The 12,911-nt window shown below is 44.3% G+C and overlaps 1 protein-coding gene across 1 annotated transcript; it reads left to right on the forward strand.

Moving 5' to 3' along the window:
• Positions 1-303: 303 nt before the first annotated feature.
• On the forward strand, positions 304-3,806 carry LOC124025065 (phosducin-like protein 3). The gene is made up of 5 exons (XM_046338747.1): positions 304-309; positions 1,326-1,407; positions 1,722-2,019; positions 3,249-3,421; positions 3,643-3,806. Exons 1-5 carry the CDS (start codon positions 304-306, stop codon positions 3,804-3,806), a joined length of 723 nt encoding a protein of 240 aa, XP_046194703.1.
• The last annotated feature ends 9,105 nt before the right edge of the window (positions 3,807-12,911 follow it).

The following is a 12,911-nucleotide window of genomic DNA, read 5'->3' on the forward strand; positions in this document are numbered from 1 at the left end:
CCTGTGAGGTCAAATTTAATAAATAGAGGCGATGACATTACAACTAAATAGTTAACATTTATTGATCAAACCCTTGAAAACTGCCCCCCCAGCAGGCAAATTGACCGCCTCCCACCGTATTGTGACGTTGTGTTGATGACGACCTATCAGAATGAGTTCTATAAACGGTTCCTGTTCCAACTCAACTCCATTGTGACATCACGGTCTTTGTGTTTTGATTTGAATGTAAACTTGTTTCTGTGCTGCTATGTGACTGAATGTTCATATTTCCATGCATATTGATCTGAGCATCTTTGAGGAACAATGCAGGTGAGTACTGAGTAGGCTAAATTATGATCTAAACCACCCCCCCCCTTAAAAGCTCAATAGCTACATTCTGACAGTTTAAAAACATTATTTGTAGAGGCTGCTGCCTAATGTTTTCAGGTTTATAGTTAAATGGTACTCTATACATTTATCTGTGATACGACGAGCTCCTCAATGTGTAAACCAACATAAGGAAGTGTTTTAAGATGATCCTACCATGGATCATTTAGCTACTTGATTGAGAATTTTAGGACCCCTGTAAATATTATTTAAAAAACAATATATATATATATTTATTTTTTGGGCCTTCCCTACTTTAGCCCACAGAAATACATTGAGAGGAACACAATTTAAACATGGCAGAACACAGTCAAAAAATAAATCATAAAAAAATAAGATTTTGAAGTGTTTGTCCTACATATAAGAGTTATAAGAAAGCAGAGATAGAAATACATTTGTTTATTTTGTTGGCACAAAACTACTTCCATTAAATCCGTTTTTTTTTTCATACAACTGGCACTGGGTTACCTTCAGATGAGTCCCGTGACATTTGTGGGGGTCGTAGAGGAAAACGGAGACCACCATCTTGTTCGTGAGAGTCTCCCCTTTCCATAGTGGGGTCACAAAGGATTCGGAAACTACAGACGATTTTCGGGATGTCTCCTGGGCTGACAAACCGCGTCGTGGCTCTGCCACTTTCACCCACAGACGTGGAAGGGAGACGTCGGCGGATGTGGTGGATGGAGACGCAGCCCATTCAAAAAATATGTCTCGAGATTAAACAGAAGATTTTGATAGGAACTTTTTTTAAATTATGCTAATTATCTAATGAACTTATGCTAATTATCTAATGAACTTATGCTAATTAGATTGACACACCGGTACGTCTCTTAAGGACTAGTCTGATTAGCCTCCTACAATGTGGAAGAAAGACGTAATGTCAGCTTGATTGTTTGTTTACTCTCCTTGTTTGTTTACGGTGTTTTTTTTTTCTGTAAACGTGTTTGTTTACCTCCCAGCAAGCCAATGACAACCAAGCCAGGAGAGATAGGAGCTGCTTTGAGAGCCTGACCTTATGGGACCTGAAGAGCCACAACCACAGTAGGCTGAAACACACACACACACACACACACACACACACACACACACACACACACACACACACACACACACACACACACACACACACACACACACACACACACACACACACACACACACACACACACACACACACACACACACACACACACACAAAGACAGACAGACACCATGTCTGTTTGTGCTATCATGCCGACTCCCTTGTCTCTCATTGTCATGCCAGAACTGGGACCTGCGGTAATGAACCACATAGAGTTGGGTTCATTTTCTCATCCGAGATCTTTCCTCCCTCTTAGATCCTTCTTTGTGGGTAGTTAAAGACAGAGAAGAAGATGTGGAATATCAGGAGAGGAGCGAGAGTGAGGAAGGAGATGAGGGGGAGGAGGAAGAGTATGTATGTGTGATAATAGAAGGGTCAGAGGTTGAGGAAGATGAGGAGGAAGAGGAAGAGGAGGAGGAATACGAGGTTACATGTGTAGGGAGTATGTGGAGGAAGAGGATGTTTGTTAGAGGTTGTGGAGGTTTGTTAGAGGTTGTGGAGGAAGAGGAGGAAGAGGAGTGTTTGTTAGAGGTTGTGGTGAAAGAGGAGGACGAAGAAGAAAGAGTGGAGAGGTTTGAGAAAGAGAAGAAAGGGAAGGAAGAGGAAGAAGAGAAGGGAGAGAATAAAGAGAAGGTAGAGGTAGAAGAAGAAGAAGAGAAGGGAGAGAATAAAGAGAAGGTAGAGGTAGAAGAAGAAGAAGAGAAGGGAGAGAATAAAGAGAAGGTAGAGGTAGAAGAAGAAGAAGAAGAAGAGAAGGAGAGAATAAAGAGAAGGTAGAGGTAGAAGAAGAAGAAGAAGAGAAGGGAGAGAATAAAGAGAAGGTAGAGGTAGAAGAAGAAGAAGAGAAGGGAGAGAATAAAAGAAGGAAGGTAGAAGAGGAGGAGGTAGAGGTAGAAGAAGAGGAGGAGGTAGAGGTAGAAGAAGAGGAGGAGGTAGAGGTAGAAGAAGAGGAGGAGGTAGAGGTAGAAGAAGAGGAGGAGGTAGAGGTAGAAGAAGAGGAGGAGGAGGAGACAGACAACACATATCCCAGGTGTGTCCATCATCAGGGCCTGAAACTGAGTGTGAAGGGGCTGAGAGGGAGACAGACAGGAGAGGAGAAGTACGGTCGGCTCAGAGAGATCCTAGGAGACCAGTATGTCAGGGAGGTTACCTGCGCCCCTGAAGGAGATAGAGTGGTCCTCCACCTCTATCACCCTAGGTGAGATAGTTAGTTTGGACCTGAGCTGGTCTGGAGTCACTTACTGTATAAGGAGAGACATAGACATCTATTATGATTCAACTCACAGAACTGGCCTAAGATCAGTTCATACAACGCTAGTCATGTATACCGTCATAGATAACTATTAAAGCTTCAGCTCATAACGCTATCTTTAATATCTTTAAGGTCAGTTTGATGCTTAAGTAAGCTCTCTCTCTTTCTCTCTTTCTCTTTCTCTCACCCGTCTCTCCCTCATTCTCCCCATTGCTCTCTCTGTTTCTGTTTCTCTCTTTTCTCTCTCTCTTCTCCCCTCCCTCCCTCTCTCTCTCTCTCCCCTCTCTCTCTCTCTCTCCCCCCTCTCTCTCTCTCTCTCCCCCTCTCCTTTTCTCTCTTTCTCTCCCTCTCTCTCTGTCTCTCTCTGTTTCCATCTCTCTCTCTGTTTCCATCCTCCCTACCTCCCTACCTCCCCCTATCTCTCCTTCTCTCTCCCCCTCTCTCTCCTTCTCCCTCCTCTCTCTCTCTCTCTCTCCCCCCCCCCCCCCCCCCCCCCCCCACCTCTCTCTGCAGTGTACCTATGTGTTCCCTGTTGAATCACCACTTCAGTCACCTGGCCACTAAATTCCCTGAGTGTAAGTTCCTGATGATCCTCGCCGGGCAGTGTGTCCCCAACTACCCTGTCAGCCACCTCCCCACCCTGTTCATCTACGACTCAGGATGTATCATCAACTCACTGATAGGAGAGAAGGCCTGTGGAGGGAGGAACGTATTGGAAGATGGTGAGAACACACACACACACACACACACACACACACACACACACACACACACACACACACACACACACACACACACACACACACACACACACACACACACACACACACACACACACACACACACACACACACACACACACAAATACACACACACACACACACACACTCTCTGTCTCTCGCTGTCTCTCTCTCTCTAACCTCTGACCTCTGACCCCCTGCAGAGCTGAAGTGGATGCTGGCCCAGTCGGGAGCGTTTGTGATTGACAGCTACGAGGCCTTATACCAGGAGAGCACGCCCATCACGACGCCGCGTTCGGAACAGGAACAGGAAGACGACAGCGACGACCAGTCTGATCACTATGACAACCAAGGCGCCGAGGTGTAGTCATGGTTACAGGGATCACTTTGACAACAAAGAGACAGCAGTGTAGACTGTGAACTCTATGACATCATGAAACATTCTTGTAAATGCTGATATAATATCCCATTCATTAAATGTTGGCTACTGTTGACTCATTACTCATTAAATCTGATCCAGATCAGATTTAATACAGGTGTAGTTAGCCACTCATATTGACTTGTTACTTGATGTGATCGAGATCAGATTTAATACAGGTGTAGATAGCCACTCATATTAACTCATTACATGTCATCCAGATCAGATTTAATACAGGTGTAGGTAGCCACTCATATTAACTCATTACATGTCATCCAGATCAGATTTAATACAGGTGTAGGTAGCCACTCATATTGACTCATTACATGTGATCTAGATCAGATTTAATACAGGTGTAGGTAGCTACTCATTACATGTGATCCAGATCAGATTTAATACAGGTATAGGTAGCCACTCATTACATGATGTGATCTAGATCAGATTTAATACAGGTGTAGGTAGCCACTCATTACATGATGTGATCTAGATCAGATTTAATACTGGGTTAAATGCGGAAGACACATTTCAGTTGAATACATTCAGTTGGACAACAGACTAGGTACCCCCCCCTTTCCCTTTCCTAACTCATATTGAGCTCACTTGTTGTTTTATAATATGCTGTAATAAAGTTTGTTATATCTTAATTTATAAACATGTCAGTCTCCAATGTTTCAGTCTGCTGCAGTTCAACATCATAGGATAGATTCTATATTAGTCTGCTTCAGTTCAACATCATAGGATAGATTCTATATCAGTCTGCTGCAGTTCAACATCATAGGATAGATTCTATATCAGTCTGCTGCAGTTCAACATCATAGGATAGATTCTATATCAGTCTGCTCCAGAGCAAGAAGGATAACTGTGACTAACATGCTTCACCGTGGAGATGGTGCCAGGTTTCCTCCAGACGCTTGACCTTCAGGCCAAAGAGTTCAAGCTTGGTTTAATCAGACCAGAGAATCTGTTTCTCATGGTCTGAGAATCCGTCAGGTGCCTTTTGGCAAACTCCGAACAGGCTGTCATGTGCTTTTTACTGAGGAGTGGCTTCCGTCAGGCCACTCTACCATAAATGTCTGATTGGTGGAGTGCTGCAAAGATTGTTGTGATTCTGAAAGGTTCTCCCATCTCCACAGAGGAACTCTGGAGCTCTGTCAGAGTGACCATGGGGTTCTTATTCACTTCCTGACCAAGGCCCTTCTCTCCCGATTGGCCAGGCAGCCAGCTCTCGGGAAGGGTGTTGGTGGTTCCAAACTTTACCATTTAACAATGGAGGCCACTGTGTTCTTGGGGACCTTCAATGTTGCAGAAATGTTTTCTCAACCTTCCCCAGATCTGTGCCTCGACACAATCCTGTCTCAGAGCTCTACGGACAATTCCTTCGACCTCATGGCTTGGTTTTGGCTCTGACATGCACTGTCAACTGTGGGACCTTAATATAGATGGGTGGTGTGCCTTTCCAAAACATGTCCAATCAATTGAATTGACCACAAGTTGACTCCAATCAAGTTGTAGAAACATCTCAAGGATGATCAATGGAAACAGGATGCACCTGAAGATCATGGGTGCGGAAACGGATTCCAAACAGGATGCAGCTGAGCTCAATTTAGAGTCTCACAGCAAAGGGTCTGAATACTTATGTAAATAAGGTATTTCAGTTTTTTTTTAAAATTGAAAATGGGTTTTATTGAATCCATTTTAGAATACGGCTGAATACTTTCCGAAGGCACTGTAAATATCTCATTTAGAAAAGGTATTCACACCCCTGAGTCAATACACCCCTGAGTCAATACACCCCTGAGTCAATACACCCCCGAGTCAATACACCCCTGAGTCAGTACACCCCTGAGTCAGTACACCCCTGAGTCAATACAACCCTGAGTCAGTACACCCCTGAGTCGATACACCCCTGAGTCGATACACCCCTGAGTCAATACACCCCTGAGTCAGTACACCCCTGAGTCGATACACCCCTGAGTCAATACACCCCTGAGTCAATACACCCCTGAGTCAATACACCCCTGAGTCAGTACACCCCTGAGTCGATACACCCCTGAGTCAATACACCCCTGAGTCGATACACCCCTGAGTCGATACACCCCTGAGTCGATACACCCCTGAGTCAATACACCCCTGAGTCAATACACCCCTGAGTCAATACACCCCTGAGTCAATACACCCCTGAGTCAGTACACCCCTGAGTCAGTACACCCCTGAGTCAGTACACCCCTGAGTCAATACACCCCTGAGTCAATACACCCCTGAGTCAATACACCCCTGAGTCAATACACCCCTGAGTCAATACACCCCTGAGTCAATACACCCCTGAGTCAGTACACCCCTGAGTCGACACACCCCTGAGTCGACACACCCCTGAGTCGATACACCCCTGAGTCAATACACCCCTGAGTCAATACACCCCTGAGTCGATACACCCTTGAGTCGATACACCCCTGAGTCGATACATCCCTGAGTCAATACACCCCTGAGTCAACACACCCCTGAGTCAATACACCCCTGAGTCGATACACCCCTGAGTCAATACACCCCTGAGTCAATACACCCCTGAGTCAATACACCCCTGAGTCAACACACCCCTGTCGATACACCCCTGAGTCGATACACCCCTGAGTCGATACACCCCTGAGTCGATACACCTCTGAGTCAATACACCCCTGAGTCAACACACCCCTGAGTCAATACACCCCTGAGTCAATACACCCCTGAGTCGATACACCCCTGAGTCGACACACCCCTGAGTCGATACACCCCTGAGTCAATACACCCCTGAGTCAATACACCCCTGAGTCAACACACCCCTGTCGATACACCCCTGAGTCGATACACCCCTGAGTCGATACACCCCTGAGTCGACACACCCCTGAGTCGATACACCCCTGAGTCGATACACCCCTGAGACGATTTAAGTCAAAACTGTAACTAAGGCCACTCAGGAACATTCACTGTCGTCTTGGTAACCAACTCCAGTGTACATGTGGCCTCGTGTTCTAGGTCATTGTCCTGCTGAAAGGTGAATTTGTCTCCCAGTGTCTGTTGGACTGCAGACCGAACCAGGTTTTGCGCTACGCTTTTGTTTGTGCTACCACCATGCTAGCCCAATCACAAGGCATAGTTTTAAAATAGCCTAGCCGTGGAGTATGTGTCGCCCAATCACAAGGCATAGTTTTAAAATAGCCTAGCCGTGGAGTATGTGTCGCCCAATCACAAGGCATAGTTTTAAAATAGCCTAGCCGTGGAGTATGTGTCGCCCAATCACAAGGCATAGTTTTAAAATAGCCTAGCCGTGGAGTATGTGTCGCCCAATCACAAGGCATAGTTTTAAAATAGCCTAGCCGTGGAGTATGTGTCGCCCAATCACAAGGCATAGTTTTAAAATAGCCTAGCCGTGGAGTATGTGTCGCCCAATCACAAGGCATAGTTTTAAAATAGCCTAGCCGTGGAGTATGTGTCGCCCAATCACAAGGCATAGTTTTAAAATAGCCTGGCCGTGGAGTATGTGTCGCCCAATCACAAGGCATAGTTTTAAAATAGCCTAGCCGTGGAGTATGTGTCGCCCAATCACAAGGCATAGTTTTAAAATAGCCTAGCCGTGGAGTATGTGTCGCCCAATCACAAGGCATAGTTTTAAAATAGCCTAGCCGTGGAGTATGTGTCGCCCAATCACAAGGCATAGTTTTAAAATAGCCTAGCCGTGGAGTATGTGTCGCCCAATCACAAGGCATAGTTTTAAAATAGCCTGGCCGTGGAGTATGTGTCGCCCAATCACAAGGCATAGTTTTAAAATAGCCTAGCCGTGGAGTATGTGTCGCCCAATCACAAGGCATAGTTTTAAAATAGCCTAGCCGTGGAGTATGTGTCGCCCAATCACAAGGCATAGTTTTAAAATAGCCTAGCCGTGGAGTATGTGTCGCCCAATCACAAGGCATAGTTTTAAAATAGCCTAGCCGTGGAGTATGTGTCGCCCAATCACAAGGCATAGTTTTAAAATAGCCTAGCCGTGGAGTATGTGTCGCCCAATCACAAGGCATAGTTTTAAAATAGCCTAGCCGTGGAGTATGTGTCGCCCAATCACAAGGCATAGTTTTAAAATAGCCTAGCCGTGGAGTATGTGTCGCCCAATCACAAGGCATAGTTTTAAAATAGCCTAGCCGTGGAGTATGTGTTGCCCAATCACAAGGCATAGTTTTAAAATAGCCTAGCCGTGGAGTATGTGTTGCCCAATCAGAAGGCATAGTTTTAAAATAGCCTAGCCGTGGAGTATGTGTTGCCCAATCACAAGGCATAGTTTTAAAATAGCCTAGCCGTGGAGTATGTGTTGCCCAATCACAAGGCATAGTTTTAAAATAGCCTAGCCGTGGAGTATGTGTCGCCCAATCATAAGGCATAGTTTTAAAATAGCCTAGCTGTGGAGTATGTGTCGCCCAATCACAAGGCATAGTTTTAAAATAGCCTAGCCGTGGAGTATGTGTCGCCCAATCACAAGGCATAGTTTTAAAATAGCCTAGCCGTGGAGTATGTGTCATCCAATCACAAGGCATAGTTTTAAAATAGCCTAGCTGTGGAGTATGTGTCGCCCAATCACAAGGCATAGTTTTAAAATAGCCAAGCTGTGGAGTATGTGTTGCCCAATCACAAGTGAACAGCATGCAGACAGAACAGGCCTTTTGATTTCAAATACAAGCGTGGAGGAAAACACAGGTTGTAAAGCAAATGGCTCCTGCTGAAAAGACCAAAATCTCACCTGTCTGCTCTAGGGTACCAAAATATTTTATTAACTTCCAAATGTTGTTTTAGACAGACTTTTGGCACGAGCTCATCGGCCTTTAAATAATACTTTCAAGATCAATTGGATAAAACAATTCCTAAGAAGACCCACTTCTATCTGGAATGTTATTCCTCATCATGTCTTAAAATCTACTTTTGGTGGCCTTAACTTCATGTTGTTTTGCAATTATAATATTGACAAAGTTCCAGTGAAACTTTCTGCTTTTCATCGGCAGGTTTTCTTGTCATGGTCCTTAATTTATAAACACAATTTTTCTCCACACAGATATTATATATGGAATAATCGGGATATATTGTATAAAAATACCTCTCTGTTTTTAGAATATTGGTTCAGAAGTAATATCCTATTGGTGAGCCAACTGGTAAATGCAGAGGGTCTTTTACTCAGTTATAAAGAATTCTTATCACTTTACAAGGTCCCTGTAACACCTAAAGATTTTGCACTTGTTTTAGATGCCATTCCCTCAGGTGTTGCTATGTTATTCAGGAACATGTCAAGACCTGACCCTCAGAGCCTACCTTCTATTGACCCTGTTGACTCATCAGTAGGAAAGACCTGACCCTCAGAGCCTACCTTCTATTGACCCTGTTGACTCATCAGTAGGAAAGACCTGACCCTCAGAGCCTACCTTCTGTTGACCCTGTTGACTCATCACAAGGAAAGACCTGACCCTCAGAGCCTACCTTCTGTTGACCCTGTTGACTCATCAGTAGGAAAGACCTGACCCTCAGAGCCTACCTTCTATTGACCCTGTTGACTCATCAGTAGGAAAGACCTGACCCTCAGAGCCTACCTTCTATTGACCCTGTTGACTCATCAGTAGGAAAGACCTGACCCTCAGAGCCTACCTTCTATTGACCCTGTTGACTCATCAGTAGGAAAGACCTGACCCTCAGAGCCTACCTTCTGTTGACCCTGTTGACTCATCAGTAGGAAAGACCTGACCCTCAGAGCCTACCTTCTATTGACCCTGTTGACTCATCAGTAGGAAAGACCTGACCCTCAGAGCCTACCTTCTATTGACCCTGTTGACTCATCAGTAGGAAAGACCTGACCCTCAGAGCCTACCTTCTATTGACCCTGTTGACTCATCAGTAGGAAAGACCTGACCCTCAGAGCCTACCTTCTATTGACCCTGTTGACTCATCAGTAGGAAAGACCTGACCCTCAGAGCCTACCTTCTATTGACCCTGTTGACTCATCAGTAGGAAAGACCTGACCCTCAGAGCCTACCTTCTGTTGACCCTGTTGACTCATCAGTAGGAAAGACCTGACCCTCAGAGCCTACCTTCTATTGACCCTGTTGACTCATCAGTAGGAAAGACCTGACCCTCAGAGCCTACCTTCTATTGACCCTGTTGACTCATCAGTAGGAAAGATCTGACCCTCAGAGCCTACCTTCTATTGACCCTGTTGACTCATCAGGAGGAAAGACCTGACCCTCAGAGCCTACCTTCTATTGACCCTGTTGACTCATCAGTAGGAAAGACCTGACCCTCAGAGCCTACCTTCTATTGACCCTGTTGACTCATCAGTAGGAAAGACCTGACCCTCAGAGCCTACCTTCTATTGACCCTGTTGACTCATCAGGAGGAAAGACCTGACCCTCAGAGCCTACCTTCTATTGACCCTGTTGACTCATCAGTAGGAAAGACCTGACCCTCAGAGCCTACCTTCTATTGACCCTGTTGACTCATCAGTAGGAAAGACCTGACCCTCAGAGCCTACCTTCTATTGACCCTGTTGACTCATCAGTAGGAAAGACCTGACCCTCAGAGCCGACCTTCTATTGACCCTGTTGACTCATCAGGAGGAAAGACCTGACCCTCAGAGCCTACCTTCTATTGACCCTGTTGACTCATCAGGAGGAAAGACCTGACCCTCAGAGCCTACCTTCTATTGACCCTGTTGACTCATCAGTAGGAAAGACCTGACCCTCAGAGCCTACCTTCTATTGACCCTGTTGACTCATCAGTAGGAAAGACCTGACCCTCAGAGCCTACCTTCTATTGACCCTGTTGACTCATCAGGAGGAAAGACCTGACCCTCAGAGCCTACCTTCTATTGACCCTGTTGACTCATCAGTAGGAAAGACCTGACCCTCAGAGCCTACCTTCTATTGACCCTGTTGACTCATCAGTAGGAAAGACCTGACCCTCAGAGCCTACCTTCTATTGACCCTGTTGACTCATCAGTAGGAAAGACCTGACCCTCAGAGCCTACCTTCTATTGACCCTGTTGACTCATCAGTAGGAAAGAATTGACCCTCAGAGCCTACCTTCTATTGACCCTGTTGACTCATCAGTAGGAAAGACCTGACCCTCAGAGCCTACCTTCTATTGACCCTGTTGACTCATCAGTAGGAAAGACCTGACCCTCAGAGCCTACCTTCTATTGACCCTGTTGACTCATCAGTAGGAAAGATGTGTTTCTCTTTTGGTCCATTCAACAACAGAGCGATACGATCCTTGTTTCAGCAGGATGTTGTATCTATACCTTATGTCATGCCTTATTGGAATGGATTTATTGATAATATCTGTTGGAAAAAAGTGTGGATGTTGCCACAAACATACCTAATTGTTAACAAAATTAAGGACGTTTCCTTTAAAATTATTCATAAATATTATCCTGCCAACCACTATATGAAGAAGTTTAAGGAAAACATCAACTCAAATTGCTCCTTTTGTAATGACCATCCAGAAACAGTTGTGCATCTTTTTTGGCATTGTATGCATGTAAGAAAACTGTGGCAAGACATCAGTAGGTTTATAATTGAACACATTTATGAAGATTTTACACTATTGTGGAGAGATGTACTGTTTGGATTCTTTACATACAATAGAAATAAGCGGAATCATTTTTATGTAATTAATTTCATTATTCTTTTGGCCAAATTTCATATACACAAATGTAAATTTACAAACAGAAAACCACATTTTCGTGTCCTACAAAAAGAAATTGAACTGTATTTTAAGACGGTTAAATGCTCTACTAACAAAAAAGCTGTTAGAATTGTAAGTATATGCATGTCCCTTAAGGTCCTTGTGTAATTGTAATGTGATATTGTACCCCCTAGCCCCGCCCCTAGCCCCGCCCCTAGCCCCGCCCCTAGCTCGATTGTCCATTGTTTGTAATCTATGTATGCTTGTGTTCCCTCATGTGCTTTATGTATTGATTTGTTGTTAATAAAATTTTAAAAAATAAATAAAAAAATAATAATTTTAATGACGATCATTTCCTCCTGATATTGTAGTCTACAATATGTCTCCACAAACCTAAACCTAGGCTATTGATGGATTCATGACAAGTTCGTTTTCATTTATCTCAGATGGTCAGTTTGTCAGTGTCAAAGGACCCTGTCATTTCGATCATATGTGTGAAATTAAAAAATATTTTTGCCAAAGTCTCCAGTCATGTAAAATGAGGTAGAATTGCATGAAATACGTTTATATAAGCAAAAACAAACGTCCCGGACCCAAGGCTACTAAACTATTTCCTCATGTGTGCAACTTCTGTAAAGTGCCTCGACTATGTTGCTCTATGCTCCTACGCATTTGCGATGATACACACGCAATGCTTCATTATAAAGGGGATTTATTTGTCTCTTGCTTTCCAGGAAGCATTGGGAGTCAACATGGGCCAGCATTCCTGTGGAAACGCTTTCGACACCTTGCAGACTCCGCGCCCAGACGAATTGAAGCTATTCCGTACACTCACCATGGATACAGTATTAAACGTGTACGACAGGGGGACCTCGCACCATTTTCTGACTTAATGCGTCACGGACATCCAGAGCCTGTGATTGGACGATAGAGGGGAAACCCTCTTCCTGAACAGTTCCTCGAGTGCAGCGATAGAAACCTGTTGTTGCTCTAGAAATATCAGCATCATATATAGGTTATGTGAACGTATCATATATATATATATATAGGCTATGTGCAACGTATCTTATCTTTAAATTACCCTAGGATAAATCACAGTGATTTTGCAACGGTGGAACTGTGATTCTGTGAAGTGGGAAAATGAAACTATTTTTAAAAATATTTTTTATTGAACCTTTAGTCTATTTAACTATAACCTACTTCCATGCAGTGAATCATCATGACCCATGACAGTCACAATGCACCGAGGGGTTGACACATGTAAAGAAAGTAGCAAGGAAATTCTTGCTGTGATTGTTTTGTGTTTTTACGTCTATAAATAGCCTATCACACAAATACAGTAGGCTGCGAATCATAGGCCTATCAGTT

Source organism: Oncorhynchus gorbuscha, unplaced genomic scaffold, assembly GCF_021184085.1.
Source record: "Oncorhynchus gorbuscha isolate QuinsamMale2020 ecotype Even-year unplaced genomic scaffold, OgorEven_v1.0 Un_scaffold_2156, whole genome shotgun sequence".
Classification (NCBI taxonomy): Eukaryota; Metazoa; Chordata; class Actinopteri; order Salmoniformes; family Salmonidae; genus Oncorhynchus; species Oncorhynchus gorbuscha.

Excerpts from the sequence above, each read along its gene's own strand:
- LOC124025065 (XM_046338747.1), top strand. Across the intron at positions 1,408-1,721 it reads CCTGAAGAGCCACAACCACA|TTAAAGACAGAGAAGAAGAT; the intron begins GTAGGCTGAAAC and ends CTTTGTGGGTAG. Across the intron at positions 2,020-3,248 it reads GAAGAAGAAAGAGTGGAGAG|TCACCTGGCCACTAAATTCC; the intron begins GTTTGAGAAAGA and ends TCACCACTTCAG.